The sequence below is a fragment of the Tympanuchus pallidicinctus genome, unplaced genomic scaffold, assembly GCF_026119805.1.
Source record: "Tympanuchus pallidicinctus isolate F22 unplaced genomic scaffold, pur_lepc_1.0 scaffold3, whole genome shotgun sequence".
Taxonomy (NCBI): Eukaryota; Metazoa; Chordata; class Aves; order Galliformes; family Phasianidae; genus Tympanuchus; species Tympanuchus pallidicinctus.
Window position 1 is genome coordinate 59,365,376 of NW_026294747.1, and position 23,386 is coordinate 59,388,761.

General features: G+C 56.8%; 2 protein-coding genes across 6 annotated transcripts; one reads left to right on the forward strand and one right to left on the reverse strand.

The window, feature by feature from the left end:
* Positions 1-31: 31 nt before the first annotated feature.
* Positions 32-5,053, reverse strand: LOC128086423 (zinc finger protein 777-like). 2 transcript variants are annotated; one of them, XM_052695084.1, is made up of 5 exons: positions 4,876-5,053; positions 3,749-3,875; positions 2,675-2,785; positions 2,053-2,406; positions 32-1,536 (listed from the first exon to the last, which is right to left on the reverse strand). In XM_052695084.1, exons 1-5 carry the CDS (start codon positions 5,035-5,037, stop codon positions 737-739), a joined length of 1,554 nt encoding a protein of 517 aa, XP_052551044.1. In that variant the 5' UTR covers positions 5,038-5,053; the 3' UTR covers positions 32-736. The 2 variants fall into 2 exon arrangements, with proteins under 2 accessions (XP_052551044.1, XP_052551043.1); XM_052695083.1 differs by having other exon boundaries at positions 32-1,539.
* Positions 5,054-5,193: 140 nt separating this feature from the next.
* On the forward strand, positions 5,194-20,153 carry LOC128086412 (zinc finger protein 777-like). Of its 4 annotated transcripts, none has more exons than XM_052695051.1 (9): positions 5,194-5,260; positions 6,081-6,520; positions 7,203-7,329; positions 7,842-7,949; positions 8,548-8,658; positions 16,034-16,129; positions 16,563-16,670; positions 16,846-16,959; positions 18,469-20,153. In XM_052695051.1, exons 2-9 carry the CDS (start codon positions 6,149-6,151, stop codon positions 19,416-19,418), a joined length of 1,986 nt encoding a protein of 661 aa, XP_052551011.1. In that variant the 5' UTR covers positions 5,194-5,260; positions 6,081-6,148; the 3' UTR covers positions 19,419-20,153. The 4 variants fall into 4 exon arrangements, with proteins under 4 accessions (XP_052551011.1, XP_052551010.1, XP_052551009.1 ...); XM_052695050.1 differs by having other exon boundaries at positions 5,199-5,260; positions 6,078-6,520; XM_052695049.1 differs by lacking the exon at positions 5,194-5,260 and adding an exon at positions 5,277-5,655 and having other exon boundaries at positions 6,078-6,520.
* The last annotated feature ends 3,233 nt before the right edge of the window (positions 20,154-23,386 follow it).

Consider the following 23,386-nt stretch of genomic DNA (forward strand, 5'->3'; position numbering starts at 1 on the left):
AAGCCCCACCAACGTTCACAGAACCACTCCGTTCCCAGGACTGGTTTAATTAGCCCATTAACCAGCCCGCCCCACAGCACGGCCCCCATCATACAGGCACAGGCAACCCCTCCCCCCATCATTTTCCAACACGCGTTATTTTCCAACACAACCCACTCTCGTTCCCTCGCTGCCCACCAGCAGTGCCCACCCCACATGCAGTGCTCCCTCCAATTCCACCGTTTTAACCCCGAATTCTTCCCGTCACGGCTCTAAAATGCCCCCGGCTTGGCAGCCTGGCAGGGGTAGACCTCAGGGCAGCAGCAAGGACCCGCAGGAGCTCCACGAAGGGCACAGACATGGGATGCTGCGGCGGGACACGGATGTGGGACACGGACGTGCTGGAGGGTGTCTGTATAAAGGTGACAAAGCTGGAGGTTTCCCAGCAGCAGCACAGCAGAGCTACATGCAGCTGTGGGGAGGAACCCAATTCCCACAGCCAGAGCCCCAAAGCAGCTCCTCCCACCTTCAGGAAGAGGAGCACGCAGCCATGGGCGCCAGGCAGGGTGGGATGGTCCAGCCACAATGCCCAGAGCCCACGGTCGAGGATGGAGAGAGAAGAGCAGGCAGCAGCCCCATCTTCAGAAGTGCCCCCTCGCCCTCCTCTCCCCCTCCCCTACACAGGCTCAGAGCACAGAGGCAGTTTGCTGCCGCTCTCATGCGGGCTCTCCCTTCTCATGTCGCTCTTCTGGTGCCCTCACGAGCAGTGGAGCTGCTTGTAGGCTTTCTGGCACTCGCTGCACCAGTAGCGCTTCCTGCCCGCGTCGCTCTGGCTGTGGCGGACGAACTCGGAGGCCCAGACAAAGCTCCTGTTGCAGCAGAGACACAGGGTGAAGTGATGCCGGTCAGCGTGCGTCCTCTGGTGCAGCACCAGAAAGTTCTGGCTGGAGAAGTTCTCCATGCATTCGGTACACGTATACGTGATTTTCTGAGGAGACAGCGGGAACCGGCTGGGGTTGGACTTCTCCCACTGCTCCCTGGTGCCGCTGCCCTGGGTGTGGGGCTGGGCGGCCCTGCAGGGCGCCAGGCTGGAGCCCCCCTCGCTGTTGGAGGATGGGCAGAACCCCGTGGCCGCCCGGATCCGCAAGTGACGCCGGATTTTCTTTTTGGACTTGAAGGTCTGGTTGCATTCGATGCAGTCGTACGGCACCCAGTTGCTGTGGCTCTTCTGGTGGATGATGAGGTTGATCTTGAGCAGGAAGTTCTTCCCGCACACCACGCACCTGTAGAACTTCTCTCGGGAGGAGTTTCGCTGGCAGGCAGCGGTTCTGCCCACGCTCTCCTCTGGCTTTGCCAGCAGATCAGCCGAGCTGCTGGGCTCCACGTGTGCTGCTGTTTGGCAAAGGTCTGGCATCTCCTCCTTGCTCGGCTCTTCAGGAGCATCTGCTGCCACACACTGGCCGCTGTTCCCTGCACCTTTCAAGTCCTCCTTTTGCAGACCCTCCTCGGCACCGATCCGCTCCTGCAGGACCTCTCCTGGGATCCCCACCTCAGCACCTGCTGGAAATTTGGCAGAACCCCAGCATCACTCTTCCGCTCAGTTCTGAGAACAAGGCATAAAGACCCAGGGGGCATAAAGACCCTCATGTCTCCCTCTCTCCTCGCCCAGGAGCTGCTACCAATGCCAGCACTGCTCTCTTCTTCCAGCCCAGTGCCTTCCCAGACCACAGACCCACCCAGAGCACAGCAGGACACCACTACAGCCAGTCACCTCAGACACCCCAAGGGATGATGAACATCACTGAGGATGGGAAGAGCCCAAAAGAGACATCAAGGGCTCATCCTTCAGCGCCAACCAACTGACTGACTTGGTTCACACCACGCCATATCCCATTTTTATATAGTTTCAAAGCTGGTAACTGGATTTACTGCACTAACCCCTTCTTGGCCCATGTGAATCATATAGAAATCTGTCCAAAAAGCCTCAGCAAAGGTTCGTGCAGAGCTAATGCTGCATACTGTGCTCCCTGAGCCCCCAGCCCAGCAGGAGGGAGGAAGGGCTCTGCACTTTACCTGCTGCAGGAGGAAGAGATGGAAGCAGGCTCAAGGTCAGCACTTCCTGGCAGCACGTGGGGATGGGGCAGGGAGGGGAGGTAGCCAGGTGGCTGAGATCTGCTGGAGCTCCTATGGCTTCCTGAGGAATGTGTGCTACAAGGGCAGAGGCGGGGATTACGACCTCAGGTGAGGCACAGCCAGGGCTCAGGGTCCCTCGCTTCGGTGGACTCGCCAGACACTCGTGTGCACTACTGTCAGATGCATCCGAAGAGCTCCTGCTGTCCTCCAGGTTCCTGCATCTCCCTGTAGAAGACTGCTCTGTCTCCACCTGCAGCAAGGCTTCACCGCTCGCACAGCCAGGACCGTTGGGTTCTGGGGACAGAAGAGTGCTCATCATCACCAGCCCCTGCTGGGGTCCATAGGAGTCAGCACAGGGCCTGAGGGTCCCTTCTGGGGGTCTCAAGGCACTGGGCTCCGTGCCAGGGGGAGAATTCGAGGCTACTGATGTTCCCAACACAATCCCCTGTGCACGGCCACAGGAGCTGCCCCTGTCCCTGTGGCTGAGGGCAAGGACCGCTGGCGTGCTGGTAAGCAGGCAGGAGCCAGGATCCGTGCATGGCTGAGACTCAGCATCACTCACCTGCAGCTGGCTTCAGGGACACCGCCGTGCCCTCCAGGCCTGGCTCTGCTGGTTCACATGGCTCTCCTCTTTCCATCTGCAATAAGACTTCAGGCTTGGCTAGGTCACAGTCTGCTCAAGGACAAGACAAACATCAGAGACGTGAAGCATCTTTGCAAGTGCATCCACTGTCTTCTGCACGTGCTGTCATCATACAGCCCACACCCCATCCATCAAAACCTCACCTCCAAACAAGCTGCACGCCAGGAGTTACAGGCAAAGACAGGGAGCTCTATGGAGGATCTGAAAAGCGCCCTCAGGCTCATCTGATAATTCATCTCTGCTCCACCTAGGATTACTACACAAACCTGTTCTCCCAGAATTCCCCCACACAACAGGTGTAAAGTGCCCTGAAGACAGGAAAACAATCTGGCCCACTGCAGGATTCGGCTCGTGCCTCATTTTTCACCTGGGCTGTACTTGGAGGTGAGCTCACGAGATGCTAAGGGGACACCAGCTGCAGGGAAATCCAAGCCCACTGCTCCCTTCACCTCAGCACTGGGTAGAATCAATGACAAGCGTGAGGGTTTCAGGTTGGACAGAGCTGATTTTGTCCTTGTGTCTGCTATGATGCCATGCTCTGGCCTTAGGAGAGAACCAGTGTTGGTAACACGATGATGTTTCAGTTGCAGCTGAGCAGTGCTGGGCAGACATTTGGGTTTCTCAACTTCTCATGCTATCCTGCCAGCAAGTGGGCTGAGTGGCACGAGGAGCTGGGAGAGGACAGAACCTACACTGGCCAGAGAGAGATGTTCCATACGACATCGTGGGATACACACAGGAAACCCGACAGAGATCGTGGCAGTGAGAATTTGTAAGGCAGCTCAGAGAGGACGGCATCCCAGCTTTCCACAGGGAGACACTGAGCACTTTCTACCCCCTCCTGAGCCCGACAGCCTCCGCTTGCTCCCAGAGGGGACAAGAGTTGGAGCCGATTGTTTGGGGCTACAGATCCCAATGAGAGGTAAAGAAAAGCAACCCAGGGAGAGCAGCCCGGATAGCGATGGGAAATGCCAAACCAGCACGGATGCATACACAGGGACACCAGCATTTCACAGTTGCTCTGCATCACGCTCCGATGCAGCTCCTTCTGCTCATCATCCAGGAGGGCCCACTCGTCCCTGCTGAACTCCACAAAGACATCCCTGAAAGTCACCGGCAGCTGTGGGCAGAGGGCTGGGCTCAGTGCGTCTGCCAGCTCCTCCCAGCCAGCTCCCAGACCCTGAGAGCCCCATTAGCAGCCCTTCAGATTCACCCCAAAGGTCCCTTCGCCCCTCCTAATGGGCCCACAAGCAACCTCCAGGCTCACTCTCAGCCCCCTCCCCCCATCAGCCCATTCAACCTCTCCGTAGCACCATGTGCATCCCATAGGCTACTGCACTGTTCCCAAAATGATTTCTCAGTCCTTCAAAGGCCCGTCATTGACCCCGAAACCTAAATCCAGCCTGCCTCACCCTTCCCCCAGAATCTCTGTGCAGGAGCCCCATGGCTCAGTGCCAGCCCCAGACACCCCCAGCCCCCTTCTGGCCCTTGAAGCAGCCCCCAGCTTCACACCCAGAGCATCAAAAGCCCCCAAACTGCTGAAAAAGCATCATCCCCCAGCCTCGGTTCCACAAAGTCCCCATCAGTAACTGCCAGACCACCTCACAGCCCCACAGACAACCTCTTAGCCCCCCACAAACGGACCTCAGCCTGACACCCAGACCCCCATAAGGAAGCCCTACGTTGATCTCCTGCCCCACAGACATCGCCTCAGCCCCCAGGCTGACCCTCAGCCAAAGGCTCCATAACAGCCCCCAGCCTGACTCCCAGCCTCAACACAGCCCCATAACGACGCCAGGACCGACCCCAGCCCCCCGATCACCCCCTCAGCCCCAACGAGCAGCCCCCAGCTCAATCCCTGCCCCCTAACAGCCCCGATCAGAGCCCCCACGTTCACCTCTGCCCCACGCACCTCCCCAGCCCCCCAGCAGCACCACCAGCATTCTCAGTGCAGACGTCCAGCCCGGGAAGCTTCACCCCCAAAGCCACCGGCGACCCCCAGCCCCACTGACACTCCTTCACAGCCTGAGGGCCCCCGAGCAGCTTCCAGCCAGACCCCCAGCCGGCCCCACGAGCAGCCCCCAGCCCCACGACCGACGCCTCCCCGAGAAGGGCCGTACCGAGGGCAACCGCGGCCCCCAGGCTTCCCTGTCCCTCAGCGCAGCCTCTGCCCGCTCCAGCCGCCGCTCCAGGGCCTCGATGCGGGCGTACAGCTCCTCCATCACCACACCGACACCCGACGGGACGGGACGGGGCAGCCCAAGGCACCGGCCCTCCCCCATCGCTCCCACCGCAGGCCTCGTGCAGGCAGCGCCCCCTGCTGGTCGGGATGCGCGCTGCACCGCTCTCTCGGCTCACGTGGCGGCGCCGCCTCTCCTCGCCGCGCATGGCGCCCTCCGGCCGGCAGGGGGCGCTGTTGCAAAGAGCGGCGGCCAGGCGGCACCTCCCGGCGGTACGGCGCCAGGTGCGGTCGAGGCGGCGGCGGCGGCTCCGGGCGCGGGGCAGGTGGGCCGGGGTCCTTCGGTTCGGTTCGGTTTGGCTCGGTGCGGTTCGGTGCCGTTGTGCGGGGACGGGAGCCGGGTCTGCGTGACTCTGTGTGGGGAAGGAAGCGTGGGCCCGGTGTCTCCGCACAGACTTGAGGCCCTGGGTTCGGTGCCCGCACGTGGAACGGCGGCCGGTCCCACGTCCCCGTCCCGGTGCCGTGTAGTGGGGGCGAGGCCCGGCTCTCCTGACCCCGCACGGAGAGATAGCGGCCCGGTCCTGCCGGCCCCGTGCCGGGGAAAGCTCCATCTGGGCGCCCTCGCAGAGGTGAGGCCTCGTGTCCCCGCACGGAGGGATGCGGAGGGCTGGGGTCCCCACGTGGGATGAGGGCCCCGTGTGGGGGCAGGCCGCGGTCCCAGGTGAGAACCCGTTCCTGGTGACGTGATACGTGGGGGGAGAGCTGGGATGGGTGTCCCCACGCAGAGCGAGGGCCCCGGTGCCGCTGTTCCCTACCTGACTTAAGAGCCCGTTTCCCAGCGGAATGGGAAAGCCAGGCCCCGGTGTCCTCTGTGTGGGGTTAACAGCCCGGTCCTGGTGTCCCTGTATGGGCGGGGAAGGCCGGGTCTGGGGTCCTGGCACGGAATTAAGGCCTCGCTCCTGGTGTCTTCACATGAGGTCACTGCCCCGGTCCTGGTGTGCCCGCCGTGCCCCAAGGCCTCACATGGCAGGAACCCCGGTCCTGGTGTCCCCATGTGAGAGGCTCAGTCCCGGTGTCTCTGTATGGGAAGGGAAGCCCGCTCCCGGTGTGCCAAGGCCTCACAGCTCTCCCTCCCACCCTTAGCAGCTCAAGGACCCTGCAGGACACCGGGAGCAGAACAGCTGCCGGCCTCAGCCTGTCCTTTGGAGCGGGACATGGCCTCCGCGCTCCCCGGCGGCTGCCTCTGCTCATCCGGCCTCCCTCAAGCACCAGGTGAAGCCGTGCCAAGCAGCGCCGCCAGCATCTCGCTGTGGACAGTGGTGGCTGCAGTGCAGGCGGTGGAGAAGAGCGTAGAGGCCCACGCCTCCCGGCTGCTCAACCTAGAGCGAAGGACGGTAACCACTGAGAAAAAGTACTTGGACTGTGAAAAAACAGTGGTGGATTTTGGGAACCAGCTGGAGAGCAAGCTGACCGTGCTGGGCACCCTCATCCGGGAGTACGGGCAGCTGCAGCGGCGTCTGGAGCACATGGAGAACCTGCTGAAGAACAGGAACTTCTGTGTGTTGCGTCTGCCCTCCGGCCTCAAGGTAACAAACTGCACCCACAGGGTGGTGAGGCACTGGAACGGGCTGCCCAAGGAGGCTGTGGATGCCCCATCCCTGCAGGCATTCAAGGCCAAGCTGGATGTGGCTCTGGGCAGCCTGGGCTGCTGGTTGGCGACCTGCACACAGCAGGGGTTGGAGCTGGATGAGCATCGTGCTCCTTTGCAACCCAGGCCATGCTGTGATCTGGATGTTCCCTGTGGGCACTGAGTGTCCCCCAGTGCTGGTGGCACCTGGTTGAGGTTTCCCAGGAAACCCTTTATTTCCCCATGCACATCAGCTGCCTGTGAGGAGGATGTTTTACTGTGCTAGAAATGCAAATACAACTGGGGGTGGTTGTTTGTATGTGTATTCGAGTTTATATCTACTTGAATCTCTTTGCAAAAGGACAGATGGTTACTAAATCCCCATAAAAATAACACTGAAGGAAACAGAACGGTGAGAAACTGGCAATATGCTTGCCCTGAATTAGCACAGAGGAAGAAAATTCTTCAGACTGAGGATCTGAGTCGTAACGATGCTTTGAGGCATAATTTCTTTTGTCCTTTCAGCACCTGATGTACGGTAGCAGTGATAAATAGAAATGCAGAAGTTCTCTCTTGTCAGTGCTGTAAGGATGGCAGAGGTATCTGCTTCAGGGCTGAGTTTGTGACTTTTACAATTGCAGGTCCCAGAGGCATCTGAAAGTGACACAGCTTGCTTTGCTGAGCAAGAGTGGGAGAACCTGGAGGAATGGCAGAAGGAGCTGTACAAGAACGTGCTGAGAGGGGACGGTGAATCTCTGAACTCTCTGGGTAAATAATGCTTTTAAAGTCAGTTCTTGGTGCTTCTGAGTTAGCTGCCATAGGGAACTTTCCTGCACTCAGGAGCCAAAGCTGTAGAAGCACACAGAGGTCTGTGCCCGCTGCCAGCATGGAGCACAGCTCGTGTTGCATCCAGAGCCTCAGCACTCAGTGGACTGGGAACTGGCTGCTGACTCTCCCAGAGCCCTGCTGTGTGCCAAGCCCAGCCTACCAGCCCCTTCCCTCGGGGCTCTGGGTGTTTTTGGTGCTGGGATGGAGTTTTCTGCCCAAGGCCATCTGCTGGTGGGCCGTGCAGAGCCCCCCGTGCAGTGGGCTCTCACTGGGTGGTGTGTTTTGGCCAATGGAGCTGTTCTGGGGCATGCAGCTGCTGTCAGTACTGTTTGAAGAGGTACATTCCTCCCCGTGACTACTTGGCTTGGCACCTTGTTACCTCTCCTGTCACCTGCAGCAATGAGAGCAGTTTGATGCAGCACAGAAACATTAACATTTCTGTTTCTCAACAGATTATGCAGTCTCCAAACCTGACCTCTCGTCCCGGCTTCAGAGAGGAGAAGTGCCCTGCAGTGAGGTGACCTCAGGACAGAAGGAGATTCCAACAGAACCGAATGCAGGCAAGAGATGAATTGATGGCATTTTTTACCCTTGGGGATAATGAGTGTGTGGTGCTGTCCCCAGACAGAGAATATGCCAGGTGATGGTCCTAATTTACTATGAAAGGAACTTCTCAAGGAGAGCAGGCTCTGAGGGAATGACAGTGTCAGAAAGCACGCAGTGGGTTTGATCTCCCATTAGCAGAATATCTGTTGATTAGATCTGATGCAGGCAGCTAAGGCAGCAAAGGAGTGCAGTGCCCTAGAGAACAAGAGCAACTTGAAGGAAGAAAACAGCATTCGGGGGTGTGAAGGGAGCATCTGTGGGGCTGGGGGTCAGCTGAAGGGGTCCTTCTGGGACTGGGTGTCTGCCAGACCCAAGGAGTGTTGGTTGGAAAGTGTGTGCTTGGACGTAGCACCGGGGAGGATGCTGTCCTGAAACACTGTCAGCTGTGGGGTAAGAGGAAGCCCTCTCCCTACAGGGCTGAGAACAGCAGGTAGTGCTGAGGAAAGGTTGTGTAAGAAATTGGGGTGGCAGGGAGCAAGCTGGGTGCAGGGAGGGAAGAGCCAAAGTGTGCTGTGATACCCAGTAAGGGAGTTTTTCTCTTGACATCAGCAGACTTCAGCATTCCAGAGCCGAGCTTCGCGGGAGCTCTGAAGCAGAATGAAGAGGTGTGTGCGGAGGAGCAGGAGGCCACGGAGGGTGCAGAGTTCACTGAGCTCAGCGTGGGTGAGTTCTGAGCAGTGCCACCAAGTGCTGTGCCACTGCGGAGCCGGTGCTGCATGAGGGCACCCCAGATGTTCCCCCTGCATGTGCCGGGCTCTGGGGAGAGAGCAAGAGCTGTGCTGAGGTTGGGAAAGCGGACTGAAATGTTACGGACAGTTTTACGTGTAGGAAGATTGAAGTGATGGGGAGACGAGGCGTTTCTGATATTTTTCCCTGGAATTTCTTCTGCTTGGTGGTAGCAGTCTCAGAGGAAGGAGCTGTGCTCCAGAGGAGTCCCTCAGCACGTACCTGAGGGCTTGATACCAGCTCTGCAGTCATTTCCTTGTTTCATACTTTCTCCCTCGCTCTCAGTCCTGGTCTCTGTTTCTTCTTGTGCTTCATCAGAGGCGTCCAAAGGTCTTGTTCAGTTTTTGTTGGTATTTGCCCTGCTGTGAGTGCTCTTTTTCACGTCCACCCGTAGTGTCACCTCTGCATGATGTCACCTTGTTACGTACACATCCAGAGCAGCACATCTCAAGTCAAAAACTGGGAGTGTTGATGTGTTCCCCTTCAACAAAGAGGCTGCACAGGGGGGTCACCACATCCTGGGAGGAGAGGGAAGGTGGATCTCGTGGAAAGGGCTGCCACTATCTGAAGAGTGTGAAATACTGGGACGTTGGTGTATGGAGGGCAGCGGATGCAGTGGGAAGCAAAGTCCTACCCCAGGTTCATGAGATCTTAGCACCTGGGAGGAGGAGGACAGCTGGAAGCAATTTTGGAAGCTCTGGGCAGCGCTGAAGCGTGTGCTGTCTTGGAAGGCTGCGCTTCTCTCTGCTCCCTCTGTTGTGGCTTCTGACACTCGCTGCTCAGCCAGCTGAAAGGGCAGCATTCCTGTGCTCTTCACTCGTATTCTGTCTTGTTTGAGTCCTCCAGTTGACTCGATCGGTACAGCAGTGTTTCATGCTCCCTGCTAAGAGGGGCCTGTTTGATGCAAGGGTGGTAGGGGAAGGACGGGCGTTTTAGAAGCATCTCTGTCTCCCGGCAGTGAATGTCCCCTTTGTTTTTCTCCTCAGTTCCAGCTGATGAGGTGATAGCATTCAAAATAGAGCAGCTGGACTCTGACGAATGCCTGCAAAGCTCAGAGTGTCCCACAGCTTTATCCGGGGAATCAGAAGACGTGGTTTTCCAGAGCGCCAACGAGGTGCTGCCCTTTGACAGTCAGTTCAGCTCTGCTGTGCCCCTGGGAAACCAGAGCATGAGCAGGTTGGTGCCATCTGCTTCTGGGGAAGGCGATCTTGGTGAAATCAACACCGTCACGTTCTACAGGCAAGAGTATCCCGAGGAGAGGCCTCACTCGTGTGTTGCATGTAGGAAGGGCTTATGTCTGAAGAAGATGCTGATGATGCAGCAGCAGAATTACAGCACGCTGTGTGGCAGTGAGCCCGCTGAAGACGAGAACATCTTTATCCATCAGCCTCACCAGCAGATCCACGTTGCCGCAGAGAGCTTCAAGCAGAACCCGAAGGTAAAAGCTCCCGCTGGCGTCTCAGCCACAAACAAGGCACGTGGCAGCTCCAGGTGCATGAAGAGCATCAGCACCAACCGCAGCAAACCGGGGCACCCGCAAGGGAAGCCTTACAAGTGCAGCAAGTGTCAGGAGTGCTTCTCCCAGAAGAAAACCCTCATCGTCCACCAGCGCGTGCACTCGGGCCGGAGCCCGGGGGTCCTTTGGTGCTCGTACTGTGGGAAGACTTTCAGCCATCCCTCCAATCTGATCCGGCATCAGAGGATCCACACTGGGGAGAGACCGTACCAGTGCAACGAGTGCTTGAAGCGCTTCACCCAGAAGCAGCACCTCCTTCAGCACGAGAAGATCCACCTGCGAGAGAGGAGCTGCGCCGTCAGGAGTCACACGAGGGAGGCACCGCTATAGGGCTTCTGGGTTGTGCAGGGCTCGCGTGGCCCTACAGCCCCCAGGCGAGGAAGGCAGGAGAGGACAGAGTCTCTGCTGCTCGGCATCAAAGTCTCTCTATTTATCATAAAGTAGAATTAGGATCCACCACGGCATGACTGCCCTCTTCTTCGTGGTGGTGATGATGCGATACCTCATAGTTAGCTGAAAGTCTCTTAAGAACAAAAGCGTGTCGGGTCTCTCCAGGTTTGAGTCAGTTATTTGAACTGGTTACAGCAAGCAGCTGCTTTTCACCTGGAGTTTCCCTCCCTGCATTCCTTGATGAATTTCTGCTGTGCTCAGTTTCGTGGGCAAGCTTGAGTGACGTGTTTGAAGGACTCCAGGATATTAAAGACATGCACGAGAGGAAGTGTCACTGATGACTTGCAGGGAGACCCTGGGTTTGTACTGCAGTGACAGGGGAATTCCCTTTTTGTCTTGCTTCTGAGCATACCTAATAGAGGCAGCATTGCCCAGGCTCCTCCTGGTACCTCTTGGACTCCCAGTGGAACTGAAGGGAGAAACAACTGGTAAGCCAGAGGCAGTGCTCAGCTGTGCCCTCAGGCTGAAGTGAGCGCTGGGATAATGTTCTGTATCTGCCCCTGCATTAACACTTTTTCCTTTGTCTTTATTGTCCTCATCTCTCTTTCCTCCTGCTAGCGTGGGGTACGTATGCTCTTCTGATAGTAGAGATGGGCTTTCATTATATCCCAGAAGGAAACGCGTTCGGCCAACAGCCCCAATACATCATGCAGCTTCAGGGCTCACAGCGCTGTCTGACCTGGCTTAAAGCTGCTGTTTGATCTCCCCATTGCTCACGGGGCTTTTGAAACCTCTCTGCCACTTCCTGGTCCCCAGGTGCCCACTAGGACGGGTGCATGTGGCTGGCTCGTGCTTGCAGGGACAGAAGTGTTCCTGGGCAGGTCTGTTAGCTGGAAGCTCTTCTGGCCCAGCAGTGAGCTCTTTCCAGGACCTCGCTGTTCAACGGAGCACAAGACAGCAGTGCTGCTGTGCCTGTTGCAGCCAAGCGGCGAGGCAGCTCCAGGCTCTGGTTTAGGCTAACCTGATTCCTGCAGAATCTGGAGCAGGTTGGGGTGAGCCTGTGTGAGCCTGTGTGAGCCTGTGTGAGCCTGTGTGAGCCTGTGTGAGCCTGTGTGAGCCTGAGTGAGCCTGCTCATCCGCAGGAGTGGCACAGAACTCTGCTGCAGGAGCGTCAACCGCTGCAGGCATTTCCCTGACACGTCTGCCCGTGGCCTCTTCTCATCCTAGTGCTGCTGAGGTCTTTGCTTTCTGACGTGTCTGAGCAGCTCTGTGTGTGATGAGCCTCTCTTTGTGTACTCACCTATTTTTTTTTCCCCAAAAATATCTCTGGGGAGCAGACAGTGTTCTGTGTTTTGTCACTTGTCAGCGTTCAGTGCCCCCTCGGTACCTCGAAGCACTGAGCGCGGACCAGTTTTGCTTTGCTGTGCGACATGCTAAGCAGAATCTCTTGGCAGCTAGCAGCAGAAGGCATTTGACATCCAGACAATCCGTTTGGGCCTGTTCAGTAAACTGATCCGTCCTCCAGTGCTTCCTGCTGACAGCTGCTCAACTGCTTGTTTCCTCCTTTTCCTTGCCTAGGCTGTGAGCCCCCAGGGCAGGGAGCACGTTTCGGTCATTTGCAAATGCCAGTTCAACCTGCAGCGGTAGATACTTGATTTTTTTTATTACCATAACATTAAACTTGAATGGATGAAAGCTGTGAAGCCTTAAGCACTTCTTCTTTTTTTTTGGGTCTTTTTGGAAAGCACTTTTCCTGCTTGCTTGGCCCCGGGTGTGTGTCCATAGGGAAGGGCTGTGTGCACGGTCACTGAGCTCTCAGGGGTCCTGCTGTGTTTGTGGCACCCTGCCTCACTGATGGGAAGACACACACCTACCTGGCATCACAAACACAATGGAGTTGTGGGTTTTGATTGCATTTTTTGGTTTGTTTTGATGCTGCAGTGGAACCTGAGCAGGAAAGCTGATTTCCATGTGTGTGTATCTGAGTTTCAAACGGTGTCACAGTGCCAATAGCACCTACAGTTAGGATGGAAATTACTCATTGTGCTGTTCTCACAAACAAACCAAGTCAGTGCTGCCATCAAAAAGTTTTCAGCAACCACAGGATTGCTGAAGGATTCGGTCATCAGGGGGAAATTCTTTACTCAGAGAGTGGTGAGGTGCTGGAACAGCTGCCCAGAGGGGCTGTGATGCCCCAATCCTTGGAGGTGTTCAAGGCCAGGTTGGATGGGGCCCTGGGCAGCCTGGTTTAGCATTAAACGAGGAGGTTGGTGGCCCTGCATGTGGAGGGAGGTTGGAGATTCGTGATCCTTGAGGTCCCTTCCAACCCTGGCCATTCTGTGATGCTGTGATTGCAGCCATCATCAGTTCGGCCCATTGGAGTCGAGGCAGAGCAGGATTATTCTGGGATACCAAGGTGGAGGTGCTGTTGCATGAAGCAGCAGCGGTGCTCTGTGATGGCAGCAGCCTGAATCTTGGCTAGGATCACTTTTGTGGGTCATTCTACAAACCAACAACTACAGGCAACTTTTAAGTACTGTTATGGCATGATACAAAAGGAGACAGAAACAATAGAAGTGCAGTGTTGCCACCTCTGCTCCGTGTTGCACTGCTGTTGCGTGAAAAGTTGGTTGTTTCAGTGTCACAGGATCATAGAACAGCCTTGATTGCAAAGGAGCACGATGCTCATCCAGCTCCAACCCCTGCTGTGTGCAGGTCACCAACCAGCAGCCCAGGCTGCCCAGAGCCACATCCAGCCTGGCCTGGAATGCCTGCAGGGATGGGGCATCCACAGCCTCCTTGGGCAACCTGTGCCAGTGTGTCCAGCAGTGTGGGCTGGGAAGGATGACACCATCCTGACAGCACTGCCCTGATTTTGATGGGGAGGCTTCACATGGTAGCTGCTGCCAAAGCTCCGTATTTCATCACTTACTGATGCCACCTTTGATGATACAGATGAAGCTGCACTTCGTGCAGTGAGTCATAGTTTCCCTGCTTGAGCTGAGCTCTTGTATTTCAAAGATCAATAACTGTATTTATAACAGATCATGGAGCTATTTTGAGCTTTGTGCTGCTTCCATTTTAAAAATTCAGCCCTGAATCCAAGAAGAAATGCCAAGCAGCACAGGAGCACACTGATCTTCCAAGGAGAAGAGAGGAATCCTTCCCTTGCACAGACGCAGCATTGCTTAAAGGACTGATCAGAAGCTGCAGGGAAGGGCCAGGGAAGATGCAGGAGTATTTCAGGAGCATGAGGTCTTCCACGTGCACCCTGAGCTGCATTGTGGTTCGTTCACTGCAGGACCTTCCACTGTTAAGCTGCTTCAGATGCAGCTCCACGTCTCTGATTGCTTCACCGCTTCAGATCTGCTTGGTGAAAGCCTCTCTGAGCGTTGTGCCTCATCGAGGCAGGAATTGTTTGCGTGCCATTGCTGCCACTTCAGTTTTGGAGAGGCACACCGGCATCCAAGCTCCTATGCACCAATTAAACAGAAGACATGAGAGCGTGTGTAGGTGCAGAGAAGGCCCTGTCCTCTGGCAGCCCTCAGCAGCAGGACCAGAACAACGCACGAGCCACACAGCTGCCTCCATGTCCAGCTGGGGTGGGCCGGGCCCTTTGGATGCGCAGGAGGAGAGTTTCTCTGCTCCAGCAGCCCTTGGTAGGGGCCCATGGAGGCCATGCTGGGGGAGCCCGCCTGGCTCTGGTGGCACAGCACCACGTCTTTGGCATCACGGGGCAACTCTCGGCCAGGAGCAGCTGCTGCCATCCACACAGACACGTGCGGTGTGTTTGGCGCTGTCGCACACGGCATCCACGTCTCTGTGTTGGAGATGTGGATCTGATGGATGGGCCGTTTGGTGGGTGAGGAATTGGCTGGTGATTGCACTCAGAGTTGTGGTCAGTGGCTCAATGCCCATGTGGAGATGGGTGACAAATGGTGTTGGGACCAAAACCATCTCATGTCTTTATCTGCAGCTTTGCTGATGACACCAAGCAGTGTGCTGCAGTCTGACATTGGAGGGAAGGGCTGCCTCCCAGAAAGGGCTGAGATCAGGCCATGCAAACCACCTGTGCTCCAAGAAGGCCAAGTGCACAGCGCTGCAGCCAGGTGAGGGCAATGCCAAGCACAGACATGGATGGAGCAGCGCTTGGATTGAGTGCAACCATGAGGAGGAGGACTTGGGGCTGTCGGGGCATGCAGAACTGAACACAGGTGTGCTTACAGCCCGGAAAGCTGCCCGTGTCCTGTGCTGCACCGAAGCAGCGTGGCTCTCATCCCCCCACAGTGCTGTGCTCTGCTCGGGGGTTGAGGTGAGGAGGTGATGGCTCAGGGCTTATGATGGAGGCACCTCCGTAGGGACACGTGCATGAAGTGGAGGACCTGGGGTGTTTTTGGCCTGACTGCAAATCTCCCGTTAGTTTGGTGCTCCTCGGGAGGTTGGCAGAGCAGAGCCACGGAGGTGACACCCCCAGATCCCAGCTGGGATCCCGCAGCGGTGATGTCTGCTGTGCTGTGGCCGTGGTGGCACCACGGAGCTCCTGAGAGGAACCACAGGCGCAAGGATGGGCCCGGGCTCCTTCAGACCGCAGACCCGCAGTGTGGCTGAGGATGGGGCCCTCGGGGTCCCTCCGGTCCCCCAACCCAGCAGGGCCCCCCGGAGTACAGCGGGGTGGGAGCTCCCCGAGGAGAGCCCGCAGCCGCCGTCCCCGCGCAGAGCTGTGCGCAGGCAGCGCCTGGGCTGCAGTTCGTGCCGGTGCCGCGTGCCGCCCCGGCAGCGCAGGGCAGAGCGCGGCTCCGTGCCCCGCGAACCCCGCCGAGCTCCGTTCCGCGCTCCGCCCTCCCGGCGCGGCAGCCCCGCCTCCCGGTGCGGGACGGCGGCAGAGGGCGCTGCGGGGCCGCCCGGGGTTGCGGAGCGCTGTTCGTACGGCCATGGCGGGGCCGCTGCTGGGCCGGGTGGTGTCGGCGCGGCTGCTCCGCCTGGAGGGCCGCCTGGCGCGGGCGGAGCGGCGGCTGAGGCTCGCGCTGGCGCTGCGGGGCCGCGTGCGGGCGCTGGAGCGGCGATTGGAGCCGCCTCGGGGAGCGCCGCGACGCGGGGACGGAGCGGAGGGTGAGCGGCGGCGCCGGGGCTGCGGCCGAAAGGACGGGGAGGGGAGCGGAGCCGCCGCGGAGAGCGGAGAGCGGGAGGAGATCGCGGCGCGGCTCCGCGCTGCGGGAGCGGAGGGCGGCGGGGAGGCAGCGGTGCGGCGCGGCACGAGGAACCGCTGTGCGTCCGATCAGAGCTTTGGGAGATGTGGGCGAGGGATGCGGGCGGGCCTCGCTCAGGAAGGGGCGCAGCCAGAGGTTCTGCTGGGCTTAGAGTTAGTTTCGGATACGGGAGCTGATGTTGCCTGAATTCCCCACGCAGAAGACGGCGGTGTCTGTGTTAAGAAGGAGGAAGAGCCGCGCGCAGCGGCGCAGGAGGAGCTGGAGGCTGCGGGAGCGGAGCGGGAGCCGTGCCCAGGTGAGCAACTGCGTGCCCCGGGGGGGAGAGAACGGAGCCACTGCATTCCAGGCCTTGTTGGGTTTTTTCTCTCTTCTCACGCATTCCAAAGCTTTGCTGAAACTCCTGCAGGTTTTGAACCGAGCTGGCAGTGCAGTTTGGTGGCACTGCTTTGCCTCGCTGAGCGGCTGCTGTGCTTTGGAGCTGGCTGCCCTCACTCCATACAAAGGGCAGCAGCTCGCTCTGTTGGCGCTGACAGTTTTATTTGGTCTCCGGCTTTGGGATTTTTAGAGGCTCGTGTGAGGTTCTGTGAATAAACCAGGCTTATGGGAGCCTGTGTAAAATCTAGGGTTGGCTCGTGGGGGAAAATATCAAATCAGAACAGGTCTCAGCCTTGTAACGTCCTGAACTTGAGCGCTTCTGGTAGGCTTGCCGTGGGCTTTCCCCTTTACAGAGCCAGCATTCTTTGAGCCTGAAGCTCCAGCTCAGACCAAGGGAGGCACGGAGGCGTACGGCAGGGAGCTGCCCAGCACAGAGCATGAAGACCTGCCAGGAGATGCAGGTGAGGATTCCCTGTGCAGCTCCCGCTGTAGGAATGGCCCCTCAGTGCCTCCTGACCTTTTGTCTCCCCCGAGGCTTTGTGGGTGCTTCTCTGATCTTTGTGAGCTCCCAAATCTCCTCTGCTTTGTGTCTTTCTCTGGTGTTTCTCAGTTGTGTGCATTTTCCCCAACAAACAGAGTCTCAGAGCTGTGTGACTGCGGTCTTGTCGTGGATTAAACGAGAGGAGGAGCCGCACTGCCCCGAGCAGCAGGGCTCAGAGAAAGGAGAAGTCCCTGCAGAGCCAAGTGCAGGTTGGTCGTGAATTTCAGCTGAGATTTCTTGGGATGGCGTGTCTAATTTAAAGCTTTTTTTTCATCTGTTAAAATTCATGGCCTTATAATGTAAGCCATGAAAGAACAGGTGCAAACCTCAGTCTGCCAGCTGAGGCTTGTTCACAAAGTAGGTTCTGTGCTTTCTCTCCCCCAGCAGCCTCACACTGTCCCAAATGCTGCCTTGGATTGTGGTTGAGGGGCAGTTAGGGGACAGAGGCACATCTCTGGATCCAGGCTCAGCCTTAGGGAAGCTTTAGCTGCACAAATCTGCACTGGGATATTAACTGCAGTCTTGTGGAGCACAGCTCCGGAGTGCAGCTCCTGACTGGGTGATTGAAGAGGGGATGCATCATCTTTAAGTTATTTAGGTGTGGTAAAGTTACTGTAGAGTAAATTAGACTCTCAGTCCGCCAGTCACCTTATGGGAACTGCCTCCCTGCATGGTTTTACCCCACAGAAGCAAAGAGTCATCCAGGATACTGGCTTGGTGGAAGGCTGGATCAGCTCTGCCTACACCTTTCCATAGAGATTCCTGTTCTGGCTGCTCTAAGAGTCCTCAGAGCACAGCAGGAGGAATAAGAGCTTGGGACGTTCGTGCAGTGTGGATGGTGCTGGTCTCAGTCGGCCACCCATGGCCCTTACAGTGCTCAGTGGAGCCTTTCTGCAGCAACTCTGAGCAGTTGGATGGGACACAGGTCTCAGGGGACAAAAGAATCACGGAGCACGAGAAGCCTGAGCTGAAGACAACTGAGGAAAATTAGTCTGAAAAATGAGACACTGGAAACTTTGATTCTAGAAAGAGGAAAATTGCAGAGCAGTGTAACGAGAGGCAGAGATGAGTGGGATTTGCTTTGGGGTAAATCTAGAGCTGTGCCTAAGCCGCTGGGTTGCCCGGTACCTGCTGGGATGGATTGTTAGGAGTCAGAAGAAAGCAGGAGGGCTTTCTGGAGGACAGGCAGCTGTCAGCTCTGGCTGCCTTGTGCCAGCAGCACTGGGCTCAGCTCCAAGTCACGGGAGCCTTCCTCTTGCCTCAGCACTGCTCTCAGCTCTCCCCACAGCAGCCCAGCCTGCAGAGGCAGCAGCTCACGCACAAGGAGGGGTTGTGCACGCTGAGCTGTTTGCCTGGCTTTGCTGCCTCAGCGTGGACCTTTGCTTCTTCAGCTGTGCAGCGGAGCGCTGAGCTGCGGTGCTGTCTGCCCTGTTGGAAACACAGGGAACTTAGGCTGACACGTTAGAGAACTGAATGAGAGCTGAAGGGGAGGTGTCACATTAGCGATTATTCACCTAGATTTGAATTGCAAAAAGGATCGTTTGTGTTCCTGGAGGTTTTGTTTCAGTGGAACGCTGGTTTTTCCCTCTCCCTCGTATTAAAGCCTCCCATCATACTGCCTCCATCCGTTGGTTGGCACCGTGCGGCTGTAGATGCGGCTTCTGGATACCATTAAGAGATTTCCTTAACTGATAGACTGTGGAATCTGTCTGTTTCAGTGCATGATGAGAACAGAAGGAGGGACTGCCTGGCTGACAGCTCTGTAAGCATGATGTGTGACTCCGACATGCTGGAGAGACCTGAGGAGAAGTTTCACGAGGATCCCGGCTCCGCGTTGACGTGGGAAAGTCAGTGGAGCTCAGAAATGATGGAAACAACCACCAGCAGGAATGGCTTTGGGGGTGATGCTCAGTACGACCGAGCCTTTGGTGAACAACTGGATCTCTTTATTGCTCAGCCAAATGATGTCAGAAAGAGGCTGTGCGTGTCCAGCAGGTGTGAGAGGAACTATATCCAGCAGGAGCATCTTCCAGCTCTGCAGGGAGCCCAGGAAGAGCTGCTGCCAGTCCCCAAGTGTGAGAACAGTCCTGTCGAGGCGGCCTTCCAGCACCCAGTGGATGCTGCAGGGGAGAAGTTTGAAGGGCTGCCAGCCAAGCTCGTGCCAAGCAGTGCAGGTAGAACCAGGCTTCGTGAGCACAACGGCCTTTGCAGAGAGGAGCGGCCGTCGATGGGGAGTGGAGGGAAGCTCCCTGCAGAGAATTTGCTATCCAGCCCCTGTGAGGCCGACCCACGGGACGTGTTGGAGGCGCCCAGGGGTGGCTTAGCGAGCCAACAGCAGAGCCAGGGCAGGGGGAAGTCCTACATATGCAACGACTGTGGGAAAAGCTTTGTTTGTCACTCCTGGCTTGTCCGACACCAGACCTCTCACACGGGTGAGAGGCCCTACAAGTGCTCCGAGTGTGACAAAAGCTACAGGAGGAAGGATTATCTCTTAAAACATCTGCGCCGCCACTCGGGAGAGGGGCTTTTCCCATGCCACCTCTGCAGCAAAAGGTTCGTACTCAGGAGGAGTTTAATTAAGCATCAGGAAAGCCACGTGCAGAGAACACATCAGACTGCCAGCTGGCCCTGCACAGAGATCAGGGAATCCGTGCTGCACTCCAGATAGGAAATCCTGCCCTGCTGTGGGCAGCCAAGCAGGTGCACAGCGGGGTCTTCCAGCTCAGCACTGAGCTGAGGTGGCTGTTGGATGGCAGCTCCCTGCATGGGGAGGGGAGAACGTTGGTGTTTATTTTCCACAGAGTGCATGGGGGCGATCTCTGGAGCTGCCTGACGGCTGCAGGGCAGTTGGACCGATGGCCTTCGAGGGTCCCTTCCAACCCTAAGGATTCTATGCCTGGCTATGGGATACGCAGGAAATCTGCAGCGCTCACAGCTCCTGAACCCACTCTGGAGAGAATTAACATCGACACAGAGCGCTGTGTGAATGCTTCGGGCTGGAGGACATCCCAGATGTCATCCCATGGCATCTCAGAGTCTGGGAACGGATCTGTGGGTGACTTCAGTATCCTGTACTGAGCACAGGGAGCCGTGTGAGCTGAGGAGGGCTGCGTTCCGCCTCCTGTGGTGGTGCAGGGAGTTCCCGTGTGACCCCACAGCACGCTGTGCCTTCTGGGCAGCCTTCAGGTGCTTCTCGGTTGTGCTTTGCTGCGCTGTCGCAGCTCTGGACGGTGTTGTGCAACTTGCTGAGTCCTGATAACAGGCCCTGTAAACCTTTGTAGAACGTCCTCCTCGAGGCGTTGAGTTGCTGCGTTTTTAGGGGGGGAGGGGCGCTGCCGGGTCAAATGCGCTGCGACATCGCGTTGCTTTTGATAATAAAGAAGCTTCTCGTGGCTCTCAGTGACGCTGAGCCTCGCAGGGTGGAAATGCAGGAGCTGAGGCCGAATCAGAGCCAGGTTCCCGGCTCCCACGTCCGGCCCGGCGCCGCGCCGCTGTCGTTATGGCAACGGGCCTGCTGTGGGCGCTTCCTGTGACGTCACGCTCGCTCCTCCTCCAATCAAAACGCTCTGCTTTCTCCATTGGCCAGCCTTGGGAGGACGCGCGGCACGTGCCCACGTTGATTGGCGCTAGTCGCGCGGGGGGGCGGGGCAAAGCAGCTGCAGGCCAATGGCGAGAGGAGGCGGGGTGGTGCTTCTCGCACCGAGCGTTCTGATTGGCTCGCACCGGGTCGAGGGGGGCGGCGCGCAGCAAGATGGCGGCGCCGTGGTGGCGGTGAGCGGAGTTGTGCCGGCCGGCCTTCGCACAGCCCTCCTGCGGGCCGCCGGGACGAGCCGCAGCGGCGCCCCGGGCACCCGAAGCATCGGGTTCAGGCCGGGATGTTTGGCTCTGGCCCTTTGTCGGGGCCCCTCAGTGAGCTTGGTGGCGGAACGCGCGGGGTTCCTCACGGAAGCGCCGGTTAACGAAGGGCGTTGCATTGCTGGAGGTCCGCGCCGCGCGCAGCTGTGTGCGAACGGCTCCTTGAAGCTGGTTTAAAAGGTTTTTCCCTTTCGGGTGTTTCGGTCGCTCCGATGCGGTGAAGCTGAGCGCTGCTGGGGCTGCGGCCCGCGCACAGCTCTTCTCGCTCTGAAATCTCTGGTTTTCCCAGAGAATTGCGGCCCGCTTCGAGCTAAAGCAGCTGGTGCCCCTGCTGCCCTCCTTCTGGCGCGTTACTTCCGAGCTGTTCCCATCTCTGCCTTTAATGGCTTTACTGCTCGGCGCTGAGCTGCCCGAGTGCCGCCAGCGGGGGCTGCGAGGACGGCGCCGTCACTTTCGATGGTTTCCCTCTCCAAAACAAAGCCCCCCATGAAGCGGTGGATCCACGCCACGGGCCGGGACGCGGGGGCGCCTTCCAAGCACCGGCGGTTGTGTTCAAAGTGCTTTGAGGACGGTTCTTTTGAAATCAACCCCTTAAAAATTAAGAGGAGCAGATGGCTGCTGAAAGGGGCCGTTCCGAGAAGTTCATCCTGGGGGAAGATGGGAACCGGCTCACGTGGAGCCCTCACAGCCTCTGTGGTGGAATAAGTAATTGAACTCGGAAGCAAAGCCAGAGCTCCTGAAGGTAATCAGGAGATTTCAGCTGTGTTTGTTTCTCTTAATAGGAGGGATTTCATGCAATGCCAGTCAAGGAGGCAGCAATGCGGCGTTCAGAGGTTGATGGCAGAGGGGACTGAATGCATCTGGGAGCTCTCTGTGCTCAGGTTCCAGCTGCAAGTGCTGCATGCAGTAGCTGTGAAGGCAAAGTGTGAACTGCTTCTCACCATGGATGGGTGCTGTGTTTGGGTTCCGACTGCAGCAACAGGGGCCGTTGTTCAGCACTGCTCAGCTCAAGAAAGATCCGGATGAATCAAAAGAAATTAATGGCAATATGAGAATACATTTTTAACATTTTGCCTTCAGTCTCTTTTAACATAAAATGTCTTAATCATCACTACTCGTAGGGCTTTAATTTTTGTTTGCATCACCTTCTGAGTCTTATCAGCAGGGGAAACTCTTGGTGCTGGATCTGATGGACTGCAGCAGCTCCTCAGAATGTGCTTTAAAAACACTCTGAAATTTCTTAGGTTTTGATTATTTTATTAATTCAGCAGCTGTGGTTTCCAATTCGCTGACTGTGTTTTGTTTTATTTTTTTTTACAACTAATTTTTGGCTCAGTTGCTTTAGAAAGTCATCAAGTCACATGATTTTAAAGTCATCTTGCTGCTTCCATGCTCCATGTAGAAATGACAGGAGGAGATTGAGCTGTAAGCTCCATAGGTCGTGTGCTGTGCTAACACTGTTTGAACAGAGGGCTTTCGAGTGTGTTCAGCACAGCACTGGCATTGAATGCTTTCTGTTTTAGGCCTGTGGGACGTTTGGGAACGTGGCAGCACAAGAGGGGAAGAGTGGCAGAAGGAATTGTACGAGGAGGAGGTGATGAAGAGGATTGCAGGTCTGTAAGCACTTGGGGTGGGGGTTATTTTTCCCCTTTATTTCTGAAGGCTGAGGGATCTGTGCTGTTTCTAAGCCTGCCTCTGGGCTTCCACTCACTCCTCAAACCCTTGGATTCTGTTGTGGATTAACCTTAATTCTGAGTGTTTATGAGGGGAGGTCTTTGTAGGATCGGAAGGACTCGCTTTGCTAACAGCTCCATGTGTGCTGCCCACCCCGCCCTCTGGTGGTGCGAGGAGCTGAAGCCACGCGCTGCACGGATGGGGTAAGAGGGGCAGTGGAGGCGCTGCCCTGCCAGAGAGCCCAGGGTCTCCGTTGGTGCCCCAGGTGATGCATGTACTGCACGTGAGGGGCGAAGGAGAAAAAGGCTTAAGCCTTAAAGCAAGGAAAAGGTTTAAACGCGGGAGTTAAGAAGCTGCCACGGTGATGGCCCTGTGATTAACGAGTCACAGTCGAGTTCTGTGTTCCTTCATCCCCAAATCCCACCGTGTAGTTTTTGTGATTCACCCCAGAGCACTGAGCTGTGTTTGGTGCAGGATGGTTAAATAACACCAGCAACAGCCCAGGAAATGAAGAAATCTCATTGGAAGTGAGAAGCATAGAAGTACGAAAGTAGAAGCATGAAGTACCCGAGGACATTTGAAAGCACTGCTTTTTAAATCTGAAGCTGTGAGCCCCTCTGCTTCCTCAGCTTTCAGGTGATTCCTTGGGCTCACAGCAGAGCAGACCTGATGCTAATTACAGGCTAATTACAGCAAGGTGCTCTGACTGCAGACCTGAGGAGCCCCAGCAGTTGCTTGCTCTGCTTTGTGCTGTTTGGGAAATGCTGATTTTAGCCTAACCTCATTCTGTTGCTATTTCCAGTCTCTCAAATGTAAAAATCCACAAAATAATGCAATGATGTAATTCCACCCTTTTATTCTTTGCGTAGCTCGTGGTTTTTACACACAGCTGGAATCAGCAGACAACGGCCTCTGTGTTTTTGTACAACTCTGACCTGATTAAAGAAAGAAGAGTTTGTGCCGTGCAGTGCATGAGAAGGAATCAGCTGGAGGAAAACAAGTGTGCCAGCAAGGCAGCCAGGAGCCACCGATGGCACAGTGCACCCAGTGCTGAGGTGCATTGTGGCTGCATCGGTTCAAGACCTCCCACTTGTTGACTTTTCAATC

Excerpts from the sequence above, each read along its gene's own strand:
- LOC128086423 (XM_052695083.1), bottom strand. The coding sequence starts at position 5,037 with ATGGGGGAGGGCCGGTGCCTTGGGCTGCCCCGTCCCGTCCCGTCGGGT. Across the intron at positions 3,876-4,875 it reads GGGGGCCGCGGTTGCCCTCG|CTGCCGGTGACTTTCAGGGA; the intron begins GTACGGCCCTTC and ends CTCTGCCCACAG. Across the intron at positions 2,786-3,748 it reads TGAAATGCTGGTGTCCCTGT|ACTGTGACCTAGCCAAGCCT; the intron begins GTATGCATCCGT and ends GTCCTTGAGCAG.
- LOC128086412 (XM_052695049.1), top strand. The coding sequence starts at position 5,592 with ATGCGGAGGGCTGGGGTCCCCACGTGGGATGAGGGCCCCGTGTGGGGG. Across the intron at positions 6,521-7,202 it reads GTCTGCCCTCCGGCCTCAAG|GTCCCAGAGGCATCTGAAAG; the intron begins GTAACAAACTGC and ends TTACAATTGCAG. Across the intron at positions 16,960-18,468 it reads CCCTGCAGAGCCAAGTGCAG|TGCATGATGAGAACAGAAGG; the intron begins GTTGGTCGTGAA and ends TGTCTGTTTCAG.